The sequence below is a fragment of the Lotus japonicus genome, chromosome 1 (genome assembly GCF_012489685.1).
Source record: "Lotus japonicus ecotype B-129 chromosome 1, LjGifu_v1.2".
Lineage (NCBI taxonomy): Eukaryota > Viridiplantae > Streptophyta > Magnoliopsida > Fabales > Fabaceae > Lotus > Lotus japonicus.
The window spans coordinates 129,436,969-129,459,182 of record NC_080041.1 but is presented as its reverse complement, the minus strand read 5'-3'; the positions used below and the strand labels follow the sequence as shown (position 1 = coordinate 129,459,182).

The 22,214-nt window shown below is 34.3% G+C and overlaps 1 protein-coding gene and 1 non-coding gene across 4 annotated transcripts; one reads left to right on the top strand and one right to left on the bottom strand.

Moving 5' to 3' along the window:
* Positions 1-458: 458 nt before the first annotated feature.
* On the bottom strand, positions 459-531 carry TRNAR-CCU (transfer RNA arginine (anticodon CCU)). Its single transcript has one exon. It is a non-coding gene; the product is annotated as a tRNA-Arg (tRNA).
* Positions 532-10,671: 10,140 nt separating this feature from the next.
* LOC130730670 (transcription factor bHLH48-like) lies at positions 10,672-17,283 on the top strand. Of its 3 annotated transcripts, none has more exons than XM_057582737.1 (8): positions 10,672-11,276; positions 11,363-11,497; positions 11,594-11,659; positions 12,801-12,839; positions 14,882-14,950; positions 15,585-15,656; positions 16,284-16,491; positions 16,844-17,283. In XM_057582737.1, exons 1-8 carry the CDS (start codon positions 10,833-10,835, stop codon positions 16,879-16,881), a joined length of 1,071 nt encoding a protein of 356 aa, XP_057438720.1. In that variant the 5' UTR covers positions 10,672-10,832; the 3' UTR covers positions 16,882-17,283. The 3 variants fall into 3 exon arrangements, with proteins under 3 accessions (XP_057438720.1, XP_057438719.1, XP_057438721.1); XM_057582736.1 differs by having other exon boundaries at positions 12,717-12,839; XM_057582738.1 differs by lacking the exon at positions 12,801-12,839 and having other exon boundaries at positions 10,673-11,276.
* Positions 17,284-22,214: the final 4,931 nt, after the last annotated feature.

Below are 22,214 nucleotides of genomic sequence, written 5' to 3'. Positions count from 1 at the left end.
ACTCATAAACTTCTCACATAATTGATTTCAATTTCATAATTAATCATGTACTGTAAGACTTATAAACCTGCACTTACTTTAATTATCTTACTTGTCAACACTTATTCCTTATATTTGATACAGGCTCACAAAATTAATGTTCAAAGAAAATATAATATATATAACATATGTTCTACATGTGTTTTCGTATTTTGGAAACACTAAATGGATTTTCAGTTTTAATATTACACTAGCATAAGATAAAAAAAAAAATATAAATATAACTGTGAGATTTTTTTGAATCAATATAATTGTGAGATTAAAAACATAAACCATTTAAAATATATTATGATATATATCTATACTATATATAAAAGTATATGAGTCTTGGAGAAAAAAACATCTTATTTCAATAGCAAAATTAGAAAGGCTATAACAATTAAATCTCACCTAAATAACTAAAATAAAAAAAAAATAAACGCGCCAGATAGGGGTCGAACCAACGACCTTCTGCTTAGGAAACAGACGCTCTATCCACTGAGCTACAAGCGCTTATTGGTAGGTTGCTTCAATAGTTACTATATGTATTATATTATCATAAAGTTGGAAGCCTGCACTAAATACAATAGGGAGAGATAAAGAGGAAGAAGAGGATATATATAAGGGGAACAAATTTTTTAAGCTTCTCAACATATTCTTCTATTCCTTTTTTGGATTTAGGTGCAAACTAATATATGTAAGACAACTATCATGATTCATGAACAAGTGAAGTGAGAGTTATATAATTAAATTAGTGTTTGCACTTTGCACAACATCCTTTTATATTTCTGACCAATTTTCTGGAATTGTCAACCGTACACAGTTTTTACCAGATTTAAACAGAGTTATGGTAGTATTTGATGACTGTAGACAGGGTATAAAGGTGCATATGAACTAATAGGATGGGTCTTAATCAGAGCTTAATTCAAAACAACTAGGCACTGCTTGCTACTGAATAGTGAATAGGAAGTGGGTAACCCAACCCACTGTCAATAATCAATAACCTTAATAAGATATGGTCATGTTTTAATTTTCTATTTTTTAATGCTTTGTACCACATAATTATGGGGTGATCTGTTATACTCTAGCATTGAGCTATGTATACCAATTTTCTACAACGATATGTTAGTTTAGTTGTAAGTAAATTAGATATCGTTAAACACAAGTTCAAATTTCAGGAAAGACATTTGTTGAGATAAACAACTTCACTTTTTCAAACGATGGTGAGATAAAAAAAAAAAAAAGCATACCAAATTCGGAAATTCCTTTTGCATCTACAGCCACACAAGTGCAACAATCACTGGTTCATTGCTATTTGTTACTAGCTTAAACAGTTGAAATTAAAACCATATCATTGAGATTTATGAGGCTACCAACATAGAGTTGAAATAATGTAAGGTCAAACCCTCAAACTTACCCGTTTATACATTTCTTACTGGACCTCTACCTTTCTTCACATTAATAATTAACCAATAAGAACTGTGGCCCCAACAATACAGATCTACAACTACAACTTTTACTGCTTGCTAGAGGTTGAAAGAACATGCTCAACAAGTTACACTTTTATGGTCTGAAGTTCTATAGTGTTGCCTCACTTTTATTGGCACATAAAGAGGAATCATTAAATTAAAAGTACTAGTAGTATTTATTATTCAATACTATTAAAAAAATTAATTTTAAGCAATTAGGTGCACGGTTATGATTAGGGCTGGGCAAAAAAACCGGTCCGCCCTGAAACCGGTTTAACTGGACCCAAACCGCAGCTAACGGGCGGACCTAAGCAGGTAAACGGGCCATTGGGTGAGAAAATCGGGTTCAACAGGTTTGAACCGGTCGAGTTCGGTCCAAGAAACCCTGGTCGAGCGGTGACTAAACCCGACCGAGCCCATATATAGTTTTTTTTTTAAATGGCCATAAGCCCAGCCCACCTAGATAATAAGAACCTGAAGGAAACCCTAATGCTCTCTCTCTCATAATCAACAACGACGACCATACCTCACTTCTCTACTCCACTCACCTCTCACCGCTGTCGGAAGTGGAGAGGACAAGGGTTCTCAGAATCACTTCCTCATCTCTCTACTCCACTCTATCAGCAATGCTCAATGTTGATGTATTTCTCAGATCTGTTAGAGGGAGAAGTCAATGAAGAACCTTGATGAGGAATCGATGATATTGTCATCATCAGATGACAATTCCGTCCTCCTATCTTGCTTGGCAAATCGATGATAGTTGCCTCTGACCTGATATGTATTTGTTTTTGGATGTGGAAGGCCACCTCTGTCCTCCTCTTCTATGCTTCCTGTGAATATTTTTTTGCAATATTTTTTTGTTCTGACCTGATCTGTATTTTTCTGTTAGGTGATAAATATTAATGAAATTTTACTAGAGTTTAAAACGAGTAATTGAAGCTTTAACTGGGAGTTAGTTGAGTGGAGCATGTCAGATTTTTATATCGGATAGGTGCATATTCGATCCTCACTCATCCTTTTAGGGTGAGATAAATATAGCTTCATAGTAGTACATGTGTTTTCATCCGACAATTATATCTACTTTAAATTTGAGTCTCATCTCCCCCATTTTATTTATTTAAATCAAAAGTCAATTAGAGTGAGTAATAAATGTTACTTTTTGGATTAAAAAATTACTAAAATAGTACTTCCCTTTTATGATTGTTATTCGTCTTTAATTTGGCTGGTGAATCTTATACCACCAAACACTCAATAGTAATAATCATTGTGTAATTGTTGTGAACACATTTGGTTGGGTGGATCAAATTAAATTAAATGTCAGAAACAATAATTAAAGGTTGAACTCTCACTCCCTTCTCAACCAATTTTTATTATCACTCGTTCTTGTTAAACAAATTAAAATATATGCACTGATGATGTAAAAGTTTTACATGGTTATTCAATCACATTCTTCTATTTATTATTTTAAATATTATTAAATTTAAAATTAATTATGATCTAGAAAAATGGAGGGATGTGATTGAATGATTGTGTAAAACTTATTAATACTTATCAGTTCATAGGAATTAACCTCTTAAAACTAATTACCTACTGTCACTCTCAAATTTATTAAAAAATTGTAGTCAGTTAAACTTTTAATAATTTAAGTTGTTTGAATACTTTTCATACTACAGTTATACTTATTGAGGGGAAATCATGTCCAAATCGACAACTTTCACATCATAGTAGCATTGGGAACATCCACATCTCAATTAGTTCTTCTAGCAGATTAAGTTTTTCATTTACAATATTCGAACCTAAGATATTAATATTGATTAAGAAAAGTCAATTATGTATGGCCATTTTGCCACCACCTAGTGTTAATTTGTATGGTCAATGAATATGATATGAATAAAAATTTACTTAATTATGAGAACTAGCTCTAATAATTAAAGGCGGGAAAATTAAACCAACAAAATTGAAATCATAAAGTATCCTCCTTCGGATGATTAATCATATTCGAGCCGGGAACATTTACATCATGGTATATGGCTAACTCTCTCAACGAAGGTTTTTTCCATCCACAAGACTAGACTTAAGCCTGAGACCTTACTTAAAGATAATCAAGCATGTACCACTTGAATAAACTATCGTTGATTTATGATCAATCTAATTTAATCTACTCACTTTAAATTTTAAAGGTAGAGAAATATCATAATTTTTTTTTTTTTTTTGAAATAGAATGAAAGTAGGGCAGTGAGCGATGATTCACCAAAATAAAATAAAAAAGGAGTTATGCGTACGATATAAATGCAAGACAATGACGGGTCATGTTAAACTGTGTCGGGCGTTGGCTTGAATCAGGTCCCCACCCTATGTATGGGCTATGGGTCCCAAACAGTTGATTACGGCCCAACCTTTGCTTCTATCTATTTTTATTGCCTTTTACTCTTTTACTTCTTAATTTTATTTATTTCTTCACTTCATATTTTCAACTTCACCTGTCTGTTTTAACTTTTAATATAAAAATAGGGTAATTTTTTATTTTATGCGTGTGGAGTATGCATAGAAGGGATTTATCACCCGAAAGGATTACTTTATGAATGTTTGCATTGAAAGGATTATCTATATATATATTAGCTCACTTGAGCTAAGTATTAAGTACAAATACACATATGTATTAAACCATAAAAGCTCACATACCTTTATATTAAATACATTAAAAAATAAAAAATTTAATAAACTAAAAACTGAAAATAATTGTATTATAAAAACCTATTCAACTACTTATATTAAATAACAACATTCACAGACTTAAAATTGACTTGAGCTTTGCATTTGACAAATTTAAAAAATCAAAATAAAAAATAAAATAACATTTATTAATAAATAATTTAGATAAAATACTTTTAAAATAAAAATAATTCTATCAATATATATCTATCTATATTGTACTTGGGGCTCTTATTTCCCAAAGTAATTATTTATATATATATATATTTGGTTTTTCCAAAAAAATATATATATCTATCTATATCTATATATATTAGTAAAGCTCACTTGAGCTATGTATTAAGTACAAATACACGTGAAAACCTACATAAATTAGTAAAAAAAATTGGTGTTTTAATGAGATAGCTTAGTGAGTGAATGAACGGGTAGTGGAAATTTGTGCACTAATGATTTCAGTTTTAAACTTAATAAATATCAAATGTATAAGCAAAAGAGTAACATCCATGCCAAAAGTGTAACAGACCACAAAATTATATCTGCAAATGGTTTTAGCACAGTACCTTAAATTAAAATCAAATTTAATATTAATTTTAAACTAATATCAATTTAGTCCAAGAAAAAAAAACTTTAACAATAAAGCATACTTCCGCCAAAATTAATCTTGATATGCAATGGTCTTAATTTGCTGTCCAATTTTCTGCACGAATATATGTCTATTTTTCTTAAACTCACAAACTCTTAGAATTCCTTAACATAGTAACTCCGAATAAAAACTAACACTAAATTAAAAATAGTGGCATGATGGCAATACCAGTGTCAAAAACTGAATAAAATTGTTAATGTCAGGAGGCTATTCAACTATCTACATTAAATAAATAAAAAATGAAATGTATTATATTGAACCATGCATCTATTATATCTCTATATAAACAAACCAGTGAAATCACTCACAAACTCAAATTATTCATATTTCTTAGACTTCAGCTGCTGGTGAAAAAAAATGACAATTGTCTCTAACTACTTCAACAAGTATGTCATTTTTAATTATTTTAGTTAATTTCAAAATTGCTTTTTTAAATTTCTCATTCTTATTTCTTTATTGCAGGAGAAAGATCATCAACAACAACAAGAAACACACATTACTTAGTGATATATCCCCGTTGCAGATTATTGGAAAATAAAACTGTGAGTTTCACATATATGGTAATTTACTAAACAATTTTTCTCATTCAATTGAAATCATACAAATATATCATCATTTCTATATTTATATGACACAAATCAGTAACAAAGTGTAAGCCACGCAAATTTATATACTGCACTAGAAAGATAAGTGTGTAAAATGTAGTACTCACTATATTCTTGATAATAAATAGGAATCTTTCACTCCTCAATATTGTCATATTATGGAAAAAAAATAGCAACTTAATCATTCAAAGGGAACAAATGACGTTCATCCTGCAGTTAGATATAATCTATTTTTATGTTCGTGAAAGTAATTTTAAAAGAACTTCTATGCCACCAGCAATGGTAAACAACCACATCAATCTTGATAAAAAAAATTAGCACAACTGATAACATCACTGCAACGACTAAATCAATATTAGAAAAAAAATAGTAGACTATCACGTTCATTTCAATACTAATCTAATTAAGTAATTAAATTTCTTTTATTTAAAAAAAACTACTCTCATTTCAATCTCAATAGAAATCTACCTATTTTTTCTTCCGATGAAGCAAAAAAAAAAAAAATCTACTTGTTTGATCCTTTTTTCCCTTATTAGAGAAAGAAAGTGTGAGAATATCATAACTCAATTATATTTAATTATACATATATTCTAAATATTCTTCTAAATAATAGCTTTCTTACCTTTCTGCAAATTTAAATATTACAATTAAAAAATACAAATTAAAAACGAACCCGTGCAACGCACGGGTTTAATTTCTAGTTTTATGTATGAAAGACTATGAATTGGTTAAAAATGTCTCCTTTAATTCTTGGATTAAACGTGTGTGTTTACTATTAGTGTGAACTTTATTTATTCATGCATTTAATTAATTTCCTTCAAGTAAAAAATTATACTTTTATTTTAATTGGTGGAAGCAAGATTTGTTAGAGAAATAAAGTACACCGTGTGGTTAACTAAAGTTGTGATTATTGAAAAATTTAGTGGAAAATGAAGATGTGTGCGGATTTCGCTAATCAAAATAAAGTATGCCCAAAAGCCTCGTAGCCCTATCAAGCATGGGCAGATTAATGGATGTAGGCTCAGATTTTGAGCTCTTCATGGATGTTTACTCAAGCTACAACCAATTTTGAATCCACACACTGGACGAGGAAAGGAAAACTTTCATGACGGACATAGCCAACTATTGCTACAAGGTTTTCTGAATGTATAGGCGACTTATTAGCGTCTAATGGACAACACTTTTGGACAAGGTGATCAAAAAGAATATCAATGTGTATATGGACGACATGATGGTGTGTCAACAAAAGAAGCATCTCATACTCAAGATCTTCATGATATTTTTGCTAAGCTAATAAAGCACAACATGAAGCTGATTTATGAAAAGTGCACATTTGGAGTCCAACCAGACAAGCTTTTGGGATTTATGTTGACACACAAAGGGATAAAGGCAAACTCAAACAAATTCAAGGCCATCATTAAGATGATAATTAAGCCCATCAATCATTAAAGAAGTTCAGCAAATGATACGTTGTATGGAAGTATTGTCTTGATTCCTTTCTAAATCGACACACAACGCGACGCCTTTGATTTCTCAAATAAGAGTCGTACTGTCGTACTTTCTAATTTATATTTTTTTTAATAAGTATATAATTTTTCGTAGCTATATCAATAAGGTTATGAATTTTGATTTATTTATCTCTTTTTTAACATGACTTTGATTGTTAATTTGGACAAGTATTTCTTGTTTAACTAATAACTACTATTCCAAATACATCATGGAACGTGACCCCTTTGACTACAATATTCAATTAGATTATAGGGCAAGAATTGATAATTTGCGTTTGCTCACACCCTTCAAGCTCCTTGTTTTGTTACATGATGGGATTAAGCCTTGAGGAAAACAATTTAAGCATCAGGATCAAAAGAACAATAGGCTAAAACCTCATCCAAATCTAAATCAAGAAGACAATAGCAAGCTCCAAAAAAGAAGGAAAACACATGAACCCTAACAAGAAGGACCGTCAATCAACAACTAAATTGAAGCCTATAGGAACAAAGGCAAATTTGATGTTGCCATGAATTGCCACACCGTGCCCAATATAACCAATCACCTCTCTGTAAGGATGGCTAGGATCACAAGGAGAAGACACTAAGTAGATGCCCTCAATTGAATCAAATTCCAGTATCACCTTTGTGTAGTTGCCGTCCAAAACCAGTTCCACCGCCTTTGAAGCTCTTGCAATTGCATCCTTGCATCAACAATTTCTTAGGAATATCCTAAATCTTAACACCTTATTAGAGATCAATAATTCGAACTTTTGAAGTGAGTTATTCAGGTGTGTGTTTGGATCAGTGTATGAAGCTTTTGGAATCACGTCTGAGAGGTCAAACGCAGATCACACCGAAAACGAGATGTTCGGATACACTCCAGCAGAATCGTTTTCACCTTCTAGATCCAATTTTGGTTGGAGGCTAGCTTCTCCGTTCAAGAGACTCGATTCTCTCACCACAAGGTTTTCCCCTTTCTCTTTAATGCCCCTTTTCCCTGTCATTTTGTTGTGATGTTTATTGTAGTTGATTGAGCCATCGATTTGGAAATGAAGCAGCCATCGAGGTAGATGTGAGCCGTGAGAACTGGTGTCCATTTATGTTGAAGTGCATCAACTATAACGATTGAGCCATGGATTGTTATGTGTAGTGTGGAAGTTGCCATTGATATTAACATTGTCAACTTATTTGTTATGTACAACTATAAATTATATGTATTATTAATTTAATGAAATCTAAATATTAATCATATATATATATATTATAATTAATTTAATCAAATTAAATTATAAATTAATTCATACTAATATAAAGTTAAAAAATGATGTTAACCTTGTATAATGATTAAAATATTCATACCCATTTTAGTCATTACATAATCAAAATCAATTCTAACTAAAGTTATCCAAACGAAATTTCGTAACAAAAATTAATTTTTGATAAATGTATCCAAACATAAATCACGTACTCAAACTCACATTTATCAGATCCAGTTCTGCCAACATTAATCCAAACCCACACTAGATTAAAGTATTAAATTAAATCAAGTTTCTATTAGAGCCCCTAAATGGCTAAATCAAAGACAAAATTAAACTTTTTTTTTTGAATGGACAAAATTAAACTTTGTGAGACAATGAATATTAGCCTTAAACTTTATCCCCGTGCAAAGCACACTACATTATGAAAAGAATAAATTAATGAAAGAAGGCCAGATTAGAACTTCCGTAATGGGATAATATCATAATAACTTAATTAATCAAAAGAGCTTTCTATGATCCAAATACAGCAAAACTGCTTTATAGCACCAATCACGTTTCTGATCCCTTATCAAAATTCAAAATCATCGAAGCTTCATGAGAAAAATGGAACATTACAATTTTTTCAACTCTTAACAAACAGCAATTCCAGAAAAAAACAACAAAATAACGGGAAACCTCCAACGGGCTTCTTTTCAACCATCGAATCTCTGTAACCTTAAAAATAAGGAACAAATTGAATTCAAAAAATAAAGTACAGTTTATTTTTATTTTTAAACATAATTAAATTTATTTTACTTTTACTCATATAAGTGCATGTATCATGTCATGTATGTATGGGTGTTCATCGGATCGGATCGATCCGATGAAACCAACAAACCGAACCGAACCAAAGTAATTGGATTGATTTTTTTTGTTATTATGTTCAAAACCGATCGAAACCAATAAAAATTAATGAAGATTGGTTTGGTTCACGGTTTGAAAAATTAAAAACCAACGAACCGATGAACCGAACCAATGATATTTATTTATTTATAAAATATTTTGAAAAAATAAATAAATGTGTATATTTATTCATTTTCCTCTTCCTCTATTTAAGTTTGGTAAATGAATCTATCTATTTTAGTTTTCCAAATGATGATAAAACGAGAATACATTATGTTTTGGTCTCATCTGAATTTGCATTTGAAATGCATTCTAATATATTCAAAGCTTATGAGCAGGGCCGGTCCCGACATTTTGGAGGCCCTAGGCAAATAATACAAATGAACCCCTAATAATTTTAACGTTCGAAATTTTAACAACATCATTATGTTGGTTCATTTAGCAACTGGCCTCTTGCAACCTGCACAGGGGTCGCGTGTTCGAATCTAAGCAACGCAACCTTTTGCTTTCATTTTTGAATTCTTTCAATTCAAATTAATTAACAAATAACATGTCAAAAGCCAAAAGGTGAGATTCGAACCCGGTACATAAAAGTAACATACAAAGTTACTAACCACTAGACCAGCTCAAATCATTAGTAACATTTTAAAACATTAATTATTATAACTTAAGTTTATTTTAGAGGAATGTTTAATGAGATTTTTTTTGGGCCCTGGGCTGTGGGCCTGCTTGCACAGGCCCAAGGCCGGCCCTGCTTATGAGCGTAAAGCTTATCAGTGCACCAAAAAATTATGTTTATCAAAGCATTCTAAAAATTATGTTTATAAAGGATCACTCCTTTTCTCTCAGTGCGAAAGTTGATATTAATCTCTGGTTGTGTAGTTTGATTCACTAAATTTGCGGTGGCTTATTGTTTATTGTGGAATTGATACTGATTAAAGAAAAAGTTGTAAAATCGATGAACCGAACCGATCCAAACCATTCATTATCGGTTCGGTTCGGTTTTGAATTTTTTTCTAACAACCGAATGAAACCGAACCAATAAATTTTGATTGGATCGGTTTTTTATTTCACCTAAAACCGATCCAAACTGAATCACGAACACCCCTACATGTATGTTTAGTTTGACATTCGAGGTAACCTAAATGTAATTTCACAATTCTCAAGCCCTAACATAGAAGTTAGAATTGATTATGTTAGCTGACTTAGTTGACAGTGGACACACCTAGACACAAGTTCTCAGTTTAATTTTAACTTCATTGGTCAAGGGTTTGAGTCTCATTGTGTCCGTTAAATTCTTAGCTCCCAGATAACTCTCGTTGAGGTGATCCATCGACGTTCCTACATAAAGAAGTGAGTCTCATCTAATCTCCATAGTATACTATTGACATTCTGTTTGATAGTCTGAAAATAGTTTTAACGTGAATTCATGTCGAGTTCAACCAAAGTGTAAAAAAATTGATTTTCGGATTTTGAAGATCATGGTGGGCCCCGGATTAGGGTAATGTGGTCCCATAGTTTTCTTTCTTTGCCTGTAGGAAACTGTATGGAACCGTACCCGTATAATACCAACAGTAATAAGAGTGTAACCGTATCGTAGCAACGTTGCTTTCGCAGTACTTCAAATGGAGGAGAAGCAAGAGAACAGAGAGAACCGATTGACCGGTTGACCGCCATTAAACCACACACTCCTTTTTCCATTTCCCCTCAATTTCCCACCAAACCGAACGATTCAACACTCGATATCCAGTTTAATGGAGGAGCAATCTACAGTAGGGTTTCGCGGTTCAACTCCCGATGGCGTCCTTGTGCTTGAATCGATTCAATTCAACGACGAGATTCAGGGAATCGTGTCACCGGTACCGGCGCCGGAAAACGCGAGCTCGTTCACCGCGCTGCTTGAGCTACCACCGACGCAGGCCGTGGAGCTTCTTCACTCGCCCAACGTGAATCAGAAACCCTATCTACTAGGCTCTTTCAATGGCAATTTGACCTTCCCTTCCAACGCCGCGTTGATCGAACGCGCCGCGAAGTACTCCGTGTTTGCCGGAGAGAACAACAACTCGCCGCCGGTGAAGAACGAGCCGCAAGAGACCGATTCCAACCCGTGCTCGACTCAGGGGTACGTTTCGGATCCCGCCGTTGAGAACAAGAATCAGAGAAGCGCCGCCGCCAAGAGGAAGGAGCGAGAGAAGAAGGTACCAAATCCAGGAATTAGGGTTTCGATTTTCTGTGGAATTCAGTTTCTGAAACATGAAATTGTCAATGGTTTTGTGAAATACAGGGTAGAGATTCGTCGTCGAAGAAGAGTAAGAGCGTCGCCGATGAATCCTCCGGCGGTGACGGCGAGAAGCTTCCGTATGTCCATGTTCGCGTTCGGCGAGGTCAAGCCACAGATTGTCACAGTTTGGCAGAAAGAGTAAGCTCTTGATTAATTAATTTAATTTGCTTAATTAAATCACTTTAATTTTAATTTAATTAAACTAAATTGAGTTTGTGAATTCTGATGTTGTAGGCTAGGAGAGAGAAGATCAATGCGCGCATGAAGCTTTTACAAGAACTGGTCCCTGGTTGCGACAAGGTCGGTTTCACTTTCATGTGTTGTGGTCTTACTCTTCAAAGTCTTAATTAAACCTTTACTTACTTGGATTAATTGATAGTGATTTAATCATTTTTTGTGATTACCTATCATTATCTGTCTGATTTGTCTCCCAAATGACCAATTAAGTTTGTATTTGTTTATTAGTATAAGTATTGATTAATGAATTTTGTTATTGCACCTTTTCAACCCTCAAAAAAAGCGATTGCTTTCACGTCAAGTGAAGAGTGTGCCCACCGCTACTGAGTGTCAAAAATGGCATTTATGTCATTTCATCTTTTAGCTTTTTTTTTTTGGAGATTTCGTTTTGGTTACACATCTTTTTCGGAGGGTAGTTTTGTCATTTGAAGTTTCCAACCTTTTTACTCTTCTCTGACATTGGCCTTCTATATGTAGGTCCTATAGAATAGTCTAAGGTAAGTTATGGGTTTAATTTTAATTTTTTGAAAATTTGGGCCACTTTGGGAAATAATTTCTATAGGATAATTTTAAATTTTAAATGGGTCTGTCTTATTGTTTTTTTTTTTTTGCCATGATACTTAGACACGACATCACATGCATGTAAAAGTCACCTGGAGTTATCACTCCTACAAAATAGCACTTGATTGGATAATTAGGAGTTAGGACACTTGCAAAAGGCGTATTTTTTCTCATAAGATTAGAGCATGTGATCAATCATTGACGTGCATAAATAAACTGTGTTTGTGCATTTCACCAAGTGCTGCACGTGGCAAAAGCTCCAACACTCAATGGCAATTATAGTATGGTAGTAGTAGGCTTTATTACATGATTAGCTGTGGGGTTATGTGTTTGCATGAATAATCATTCTAAGGTAGTGTTTGGCCCAACTTATTTTTGACTTAAAAGTCACTTTTAAGGTAAAGTTGGGCCAAACAGATTTCATTAAAATTTCTTTGACTTAAAAGTTACTTATTTTTACTGAAGAAATATGATAAAAGTAACTTTTTAGAAAAAGGCATTGAGAGGAGCTTTGAAAAAAAGGAGCTTCTCTTTTGGCCTAACTTATTTGTATCTGTAGTGGTTTACGTGGGTTTATCGTGGTTTTTCTCCATCTTCTTCCTCTTGGAACCCTGGCTGTTTCCTATATCGCCTTCCTCTACAGACTCGTGGTTTTGAATTTTGCACACACTCAGCCACTCAGGTACCGTTAACTATCTTTCTATTTTGATCTCTTTCTGAAATTCATGGATTTAATCACTGATTTCTACTCTCTGTGTGTGGTGATGTTAATATGAATGTCTTAATATTTGGTTTTCTGAGTTCCATTAGGTCTTACATGCGTACTCTGATTCAACCGATTCTGAATATTTATATAATCTATACATGAACCAACAATTAATCATATACTAATATATACACAAATCTGTACAAGAATCAGATTTGTTATGAAATTCTTAAATTCCATTGTTATACGTGGCCGTGGGTGGGGTTAAATTGCCATTGTTATACGTGGGTGGGTTAGATAATGATTAAGATAGGATTTTGGGTTTGCTGCATAAGGGGAAGGGGCTATAATTAAAAAATGATTAAATTTATCATGTGTGAAACCAAAGGTTAAGTGTAAACAGAACAATTTTAAGGCTTCTTTCTATGAGTGGGAAACTAGTCCTAGTGTTTGTTTGGGGGCTGCTATATCTTGGTAATTTTCCTACTGGGTTTTTTTGCTGCTAGTCCCTCTTGCCCCGGTTCTGTTAGCTGTCCTCAAAGCTGCTTGGTGTTGGTTTCTTTCCTACCTTGCCATCCTCGTGTTCTATGCTGCTACTTGTTGGACTTTTTAATGTTAGAGCAGCCTTTTTGTCTTTGGTTGTACTGTGTAAGGAGTTCATCACCAAGGGTTTAGGATTGGTGGATTCTTGTTTCTCTTGTTTCATGGTTCTGATCTCTGTTTCTTGTAAGGGATGTGGGCACCCCTAGTGCCAACCTCCTATTGTATCTCTACTTTTATTTATATACATATTACTTGGCCTTTCAAAAAAAATGTATTTTTTCTGTTTAGTTTTCTTCTTGGACTTCTTGTATGTACTCATTATCTTTGTGTCTTGTGTCCATGGAAAGCTTTCTGTCATATCTTTCTTGTGGTCTCTTGGTTATGAGGCGTGAGGTTCTTTATTCTGACTGTTGATGAGGGGGGTTTGGGTGTAGATGGGCATAGTTATATTATGGATTGAGCTGTTTTGCAATTTGGACCATGCGGGTGTGCTCACTCCATGCTTTCTGCCAAATATATCATCTATGTTCTGCATGTCTTTATGAAACTTTGTAAAATAGTTTTACCAAATAGCTTTTAACTTAAAAGTAGCTTTTAAGTTGTATAAAAATAAAATTTGACAAACAGCTTCTGCCTTTTTTTAAAAGCTCTTGTTTTTATCTTTAACTTAAAAGTAGCTTTTAAGTCTAAAATAAGTTGGGCCAAACGATCCCTAAATCCCCTGTTTCACCTGATAACTTTTCTGATTTCTAAATTATTTTTATTATTATTTTTTCCATATTTTAAAAATATTGATGTATTTAGTATTTCTTTTTATTTAATATTTTATTTACAAGAGGGTCTTTAATTTGTACTTGTCTATATTCAGCTTCCAGATAGTTTGTCCACTGGCTGGCGACTCTGATTCATGGGCGCTTTACAATCATAGGTGTGCCCATGGATCATGGTTATTACCCTTCCGAAGTCTGGAAACCTTCAATCAGCGGTTTTCTTCTATCATGCTTGTCTAATGAATGAGTTGCATTTAGCATCATTTTAGTTGTATGTTCCAAAACTGAAATCCAGGGGATGGTTTTAAATTGAGCTTTCAACTATAGGATTGAAAAAACAAATTGGAGATTGGTGGTGCCTTGTGCAGCAATGCATAGTAGTTTACTGTGCACCTTTCTTGGTGATATTGAAATGCTATTTTAATCATTCTAGTCTGTAGTCTGTACATGTTTCTGAATATGGGGGAAGAATAATCTGGTTGAAGTTTTTTCCCTAAGATGGATTCTCTCTTTGTGGCCTAATTCCCATATGTACTATGTTTCATCACTTGCGCACAGGTTTATTCATAAATGACCCCTTGTTTTTGTCTGATGTAGAAGCCTTAGTTACCCGGTCATTCTATGATTTTGCAGTGCATTTGGACTGTGTTAAATTTTCTCAAAAGTTTTAATTTAGTACCTGACATGACATAATCTATTTCACAGATATCTGGAACGGCATTGGTTCTGGATGAAATCATTAACCATGTGCAATCTTTGCAACGTCAAGTGGAGGTCAGACTCTCACATTGCAGACATTTGACATAAATAATTTACAAATAGCTGGCTATACTTGATAATTATTTGCTATTTGGCTCTCAATTACATATGGCTTATGATGCATAGAAACTTTTGAAAGAAAAGGCTAGGTTTCCTTCACAAATTCTCTCCTGGCTCTTAAATTGAGCTTTCAACTATAGGATTGAATGAACCTAAAAAGTAGTTTTTTGCTTATATTGTGGACCGGAGGGAGTAATCTAAAGCTAGTGTGCGATGCTGGAATATTTGGGGGTCACTAGAACAAATAAAGCATTGCTTCCCTAAAAGCAAGGATTAGCATTAAATGTTAAGCTGTCATGGTACTGTTATTGAGGACTATATGACATATAATCTTCTTAGTGGGCCTACTTCCTTTCCCTCGTGTTGTTGACTTGAGGCATGAAGTTTCGAATGCGTAGCTTTGTATGTAGGTTTATTTAGCGTATATGCTAAAAAGTTATAATATTCTTGTAATAATATTTTGTTAAAATAAGCTGTTTAGAAGTGAACTGTGAGTCTAACCATAGACATCATCGCAAGATTTGCAAGATTATTATAGTGATTTACATCAATATGGTTTTGGTCTCATTGATTTATGTTCTGATTGCAGATCTTATCTATGAAACTGGCCGCAGTTAACCCAAGAATTGATTTCAACTTAGACAGCTTATTGACTGCTGATGTAAGTATTATAAATTAATTTAACTCGATTTTTTTTTATTGGGGAAAAAATATCTATTTGCTTCTTTGGCTGGGGGTTAATCTGAAAACTCTGAAATTCTCTTGTTTAGCTGAAACTATATTATATATGACCTCTTTTTCTGAAGCACTTTCTATTCTGCCTTCATTCGTTCCTTCTATGCTTTATGTCTTATGTAGGGGAAATATAATAGATCAAAATGTTGCTATTAATTGTTCATGTAGCTGTGTGTGCTTAATTCATCTTCGTCTGAAAACTAAAGCGGTACATGGTGGGTTCTGAAAGAGATTTTTGTGGCCTGTTGCTGTTATTTATATCATTCTGTTGGATGTTATATTGTCATGCAAGAACAAGTAAGAAACAATATAAAACATGCACAAAGTTACAACAAGTTTGTCAGTATTTCAGAAATTCAGATAAATAATTAGTTTTGCACTTTATGGCCTAAATGTTTAATATTCTTCAATTACAAACCCTCCTGCACATTGTAATTGAAGTAATGAGTGTTTGAATGTAAGTGTAACCTTGTAAGTATAGTGCTTTGTATAGCCTGTTCAGCCTTCAGTCAATATTGAGAACTGTTTATGAAATCTCCTTTGTAACTTTCAGGGGGTATCTCTAATGGACAGTAACTTACCAAGCATGGTTACACCTCTCATGTGGCCAGAAAACCCACTCAACGGTAACAGACCGCATTATCAACAACAATGGCAATTCGATGCATTCCACCAACCACTTTGGGCGAGGGAGGAAGACAACCATAATTTCATGACTCCGGAAACCTCACTTTTGAGTTATGACTCGTCAGCAAATTCAGGTAGACCAGAATTTAGCTTTTATTGTGCATATCTACTCTCAAGAGAAATGCTTATGAGAGAATTTTCTAACTGCACATCATGGTTCCTACTGCTGAGGCACTGGTTTTCATCAATAGATGGAGATTGGAACTGTTTTCTGTCTTTTAATGGTTATTTTGACTATGAACATCATAAAGTAATCTTGGAAGGATGCTTAAGTAATAAACCTGGCATTCCAATCTCTAAGTTACAAATTACTGATTTGTTTGAAAGGAATTAACTTAAACATGAAATATGTGTTAAAAGTGATTTTTTAATTTCTCAACAAGTAAATTTTGAAAGTATTTAAGTTCAATTTTAATTGTGTTACAGCATCTCTGCACTCAAACCAATTGAAGATGGAGCTATGAAAGCGTGCAGAAGTTGCCGTATCAGTAGCTAATAGCCTAGTAGTGTATATATCAAGTATAGTATTCGCAGTTAGCAGTGATCTTGAGCGGTATCTATGCTAATGCTATTCAGCAGGGTTTCCATGTCTTCTATTTATCAGGCTCAGTTGGAAACCTGGATTTTCTATGGCTAGAAAAGAGGAAGAAGAATCGGTAAGCTATTCTTATATAATACAAGTATCATTATGTATACTAACTATAGGGGTCATTCAATCGACGAGATGATTGATTCAAGATTGTAAAATCATAGAACAGACTGTTACTGAATTATTATTGGAGTGAGTTGCTTTGTTCATTGCATGCTACTTAGATTATTGGCTTTTAATGAGAATTTCCTGAACAAGCTACTTTAATTTTGCATTACATGCAATATTTTCTTTCTCATTTTGATTTTCTACAGATGATTCATTTTGTTTTTCTTTTCCCTTTTTCATTGCAAAGTATGAAGTGTTGTTGATCATAGCAGCATTTCAGCTGGTCTATATTGTCTTCTACCTGGATTCCCTTGATGGTACTCTGAGATTTTCATTGCATTCTTTGTTAGAGTAAATTGACCTCTAATTGTGAAATAGGCAGATTTAATAGAATATTGAAGGTACATTGGGATTCTTGTTAGAAACACAAACGTGCCGTGAGGAACACTTGTTGCAATTAACCCAAAAAATACATGCAAAGCTCCGAGGCTGTGTTGACGTAATATCTAAAAAAAGTATTTTATCAATTCCACACATGAATCCATAACTTCTCCAATTCATTGATTTTATCAAATTTTATCGGTATCTATCTATACATGGATTAACAAGGTAAAAAACATTGTTGAAGGGAATCTACTAGAAAATAAGAGAAAGAAGGCGTGATCATTAAAAAGTCCTCTAGTTCATAGACTATCTGGTTGGATAGAGGTTTATTAGAGCTTATCTAGAAAATGCACTGAATATACTTCAATAAATGTTTGGACCAACATCACATAGAAGTTACATGAACTAGTCTATACGTTTGCAAGGAAATGTCAGAACTCGCTTCTCAAAATGGTAGCATTTATGCTCTATCTGAGAGGCATTATCAAATTGGGAAGGCCATTTTCCAAATATACCATCTATTCGACCTCATATTGTGGGTTTATGAGGCACAAAAGCATGTGGAGTAGACATCAGAGGAAGTGACGGTATTTGACTTAGTCAAGTCCAGTAGGTGATTGGTGAATTATTATAATATTATTTCAGGCTGAATTCGGTTAAAAACTTAAAACATACTACCTACGATTCATTTTTCAAAAAAAAAAAAACCTACGATTCAAAAGAAATGTGAAAATCGTAATACATAAATGCAAGATACAAAATGAACTGACACCAAAAATTTTCCCTCCATCCCAATCCTAATACACTCATTTACCGAAAAGACTAAGTATATGTTTGGAAATCTTTACACAAATGATTTTAAAGTATCTCGTAAATGTTTTTTTTGGGTCGCTTATCTTCTAGTATATGTTAGAATTGATTGTGAAAAAATAAAATAAAATGATCTTAACATGGTATAAAGTGGGATCACTATTTTTTCCTTTTCTTTGTTTTCAATGATTTTTTATTTGCTTACTTTTATTATGCTCAAAAGCCCAAATATGAGGTTTCAAATAATGGGCTCTGGAGTCTGGTCCAATTAAAAACCTAATTAGTGAGTGAATAAGGGAGGGAAAAAGAGGGCATCGTGAAACGACAATTTTACTCAGGATTCCGTCACCAAAAGCACAATTGACAATACCAGCCATATCGAAAAAGTCTCAAGAAATCCCTTCTCATCGGGAACTCTGAAGTGCACAAGCATCAAGAGAAGCAGAGCAGGGAAGAAAACGAACCCATTTGACTCATCTGTTTACTCATTTTTTGTTAGGCCAAATGGTGCCGAGATGGAAAGGAAAAGATGCAAAAGCTAAAAAGGATGCAGAAGCTGAAGCCCTTAAGGAACCCATGTCAAAGACGATATCTCAGCTTCAATCTTCTCTAGTTCAATCAGATACATGTGGATTTCTCTCTGGCAACAGTGTGCACGTAGCAGTTGGAGCAGAACAAATTGATCTGCTTGATAAAGCATGCTTTGGTCGGCCTGTGAGAACAGTTGAAAAAGATAAACACTTGATTCAGTTAAACTTAGAGGAAGCTTTCTACCTGTGCTATTCCTTAAAATGCCTCAAGATTAATGGTGGTGATACTGGTCCTCAAAATGATGAAGAGCTATGGCATTACATGAAGTCAAGGAATGAAACATTCGCTTGTTTATATGTACATTGTCAATCGATAAGGACATGGAAAATCATATTGAATATGAAAAATACATTTATAGGCTTTGTCAAAAAGACACACACACACACATATATATGTATGATTGTTATTGAATCACATCATAAATATGATCCATGAAGGCATTTATCATTATTTCCTTGCTGGATATTATCATTGCCATTTCATTTTTTAGTTCTATTGACACTACAAAACAGAATAGTCATCCATAATGAAATATGAACTTTTGTCTTAGATATAGTCCATAGTGTTCTTTTTTTTCCTTTTGGTTTTAACTTTATGCTCAGTCTTTGGTGGAGCTACTTCATCTCATTTTAATTTTAACTCCCCATACATTGTTTGTGGCTTTCATCCATCTTAATTCTTAACAATCAAGCCCAAAGGAGCAGTCAAGTTTAATTAATGTGTTGGGCCATTTGGAGACTGGTTCCAGCTACTAAATTCTATCATCAAAGCGTAGCTTTAGTTTCCCCACAGATCCTTATGCAGCACCACCCCCGGCCCCAAGGGGAGCTTCTCCCCTCAGAGGAGGAAGCTTCTCGAGGATGGGGTTTTTTGTTTCCCTTACGGGGTCCTCCTACTCACATTAGTGAGTATTTCCCTCTCCTTAGTGAGAGAATTTCTTTCCTCTTCCCACTCCTCTCCTTCACCCACCTTCATCCGGTTACCCACTTTCCTTCCCACCTTCTTCCCCTCCATGCTTTCACCCGTTTCCTCTGGTTTGACCCTTTGTGTTCCATTTTTTTCCTGCACAACTACCCATTCCCTTGCCTTCCACCATCACTTTCTATTTTCCTTTCACTCAAACTACTCCACCACCACATTTTGTTGTGATTATTTTTAGTAGGCTGTATTTCTCTCGATGTTTTCGTTGACACTTCATTCAGCCGCTTGACTTTCTTCTGCGTAGTTGAGGCTGCATGTTCTACCAATGTCAGCAGTATTCTAGAAGCTGTACAAGTTACGCCACTAGCAAAGCCAGTTGAAGTTGGAAAAGTTGATGCAACAAGGATTTGTGGAGTTTTTGGTCTCTTTAATAGGTTTTTCTCTATTATTTTAGTTGGTTTGTTGATTTGCTAGAGCAAGTATGCTTGTGATTTAAGTATGTATCTGTTTTTGAACTGTTGTATAACTTGTACTGCTCTGTTGAGATTTCAGTTCCCTTTGATGATTGTAAGTTTCGTTTGGGCTATCATTAGTCAATCTACTCATTTCACAAAAAAGAAAAAAAGCGTAGCTCTAATTTTTTATTTTATCCGACCATGAAAAACCCTATTTTTCCTCTTTCTTTCGCATTCTAAAGCCAGCGCCACCCCACCAGTTTTCCTATCTCCCCCATTGTAGGGAGTGCTTCCCCTCCTCGTGGGAGACATGCTTACCCATTTTAGGTGGTGTTTTCCCTCTTCTGTGAGGGTTTTCTATCCTGTTAACTTTTGAGTAGGATTTTTTCTTTTGGTATCCCTGCCATGTTCTTCCTTTGCTTCCTCGTCCTCCTCTTCCTATTGCCATCACCTTCCATTCTCCTTTGTATCCCACCTGAATCCTTCCATTACACTTATTTTCAATCAACTCTTTTCCCACAACCTTTTTCTCTTATCCCCTTCTCTTAGATTTTTTTATTTCAGTCTACCAAAGTATAATTAGTTTGGTGCAATTGACCTGCACGGTCTGAGATTGGCCTCCTTGGCAGAAGCTCCGGCAGCCTGCCCGATGGGCCCTGAAAATAGGGCATTGAAGAAAAAGTGAAGGACTGGAAAATTGAAAAAAATTAATCAAATGTTTAGCTTTTCTGTGTTTTTATTTGTTTCCATTTTGTTTTTCTGTTTATGGGTTGTGAATTTGTGAGCAAGCATGCATTGTTATGTAATGTTTATTTTAGTAGCATTGTTGTATTGTATTTGCTCATTTGTCTTCATGGGGATTTTATCTGTTGATATAAATGCTATTTGGCCGCTCGAGTGGCATTAATCTAATAATCATCTTAGGCATTCAACTATAAATTTTGCAAATTTCAATTTTTACAATGCAGAACCTAAGGAAAGTCAGAGTTTAAGCCATCTTCAATGTCTAAACAACTTTAATATCAGTAGGTTCACATGCCAAACCATTACAAGTTGCTACATGAAGCAGTAAATGGTTGTTCTTTATACTCGTACTTGAAGTTCACACTAGACAAGTTTATGTAATGCATACCTCATGCTCCATAATCATTTTCAGAAAGGATGGGTGAGTCACAACTCAGATAGTTCTTCAGGGTGGACAACAGGAAGTGTATCAACATGCATTCCCTGCATCTAAGTTGATGGCAAAGTATCCTGGCATTCCCAAATTCGGTTTACCAATCTCCACATTGAGTTTCAGTTACTGTCAGAATATGTTTTATTGTTAGTTATATTATTTCCTTATTTAGCAAATCACATTTATAATGTAGGAGGGGAATATCCCTGAATCATAGGGATTTAATTGTATAGGTGCTGTTATTATATTTCCTAAATTAGTATTTCAGCTTTGTATATATGGCTGATGTATTGTAACATAATTCTAAGAAATAAAATTATTCAACCCTAATATTTGAGATGGCATCAGAGCTCTCAAGTTCTGGGAGCCGCCTCTGACTGCGCAAACCAAAACCCTAGAAGACAGCCTTCATTGCTGTCAATCATCCCTTTCAAGGCAGCCTTCATTGCTGTTGATCATCCCTTTCAGAGCAGCCTTCATTGCTGTCGTGATTGTTCCTTAGTTGCTGTCCCGAATACATTCCCATTGCAATACGTTCACTGTACTGCTGCTGCCATGGGAGAACCAATTGAAGAAATAGTGGATATTGAGTCAAGGAACATTGACTCTGGGGATAATAAATCCCAAACTCATGGAGAGCTGCAGAACCTCTACACTGCCTACAGATTGAATGGGCAGAATTACTTGAAATGGTCCCAGCTTGTTCTTAGAACTTTGAAAGGTAAAGGGAAAGCTAGCCACTTGACTGAAGATGCCCCTAAA

Bases quoted from the DNA above. Each gene is read 5' to 3' on its own strand.
- LOC130730670 (XM_057582736.1), top strand. From the start codon at position 10,833: ATGGAGGAGCAATCTACAGTAGGGTTTCGCGGTTCAACTCCCGATGGC. The intron at 11,277-11,362 runs GTACCAAATCCA...TGTGAAATACAG, and splicing joins GGAAGGAGCGAGAGAAGAAG to GGTAGAGATTCGTCGTCGAA. The intron at 11,498-11,593 runs GTAAGCTCTTGA...CTGATGTTGTAG, and splicing joins GTCACAGTTTGGCAGAAAGA to GCTAGGAGAGAGAAGATCAA.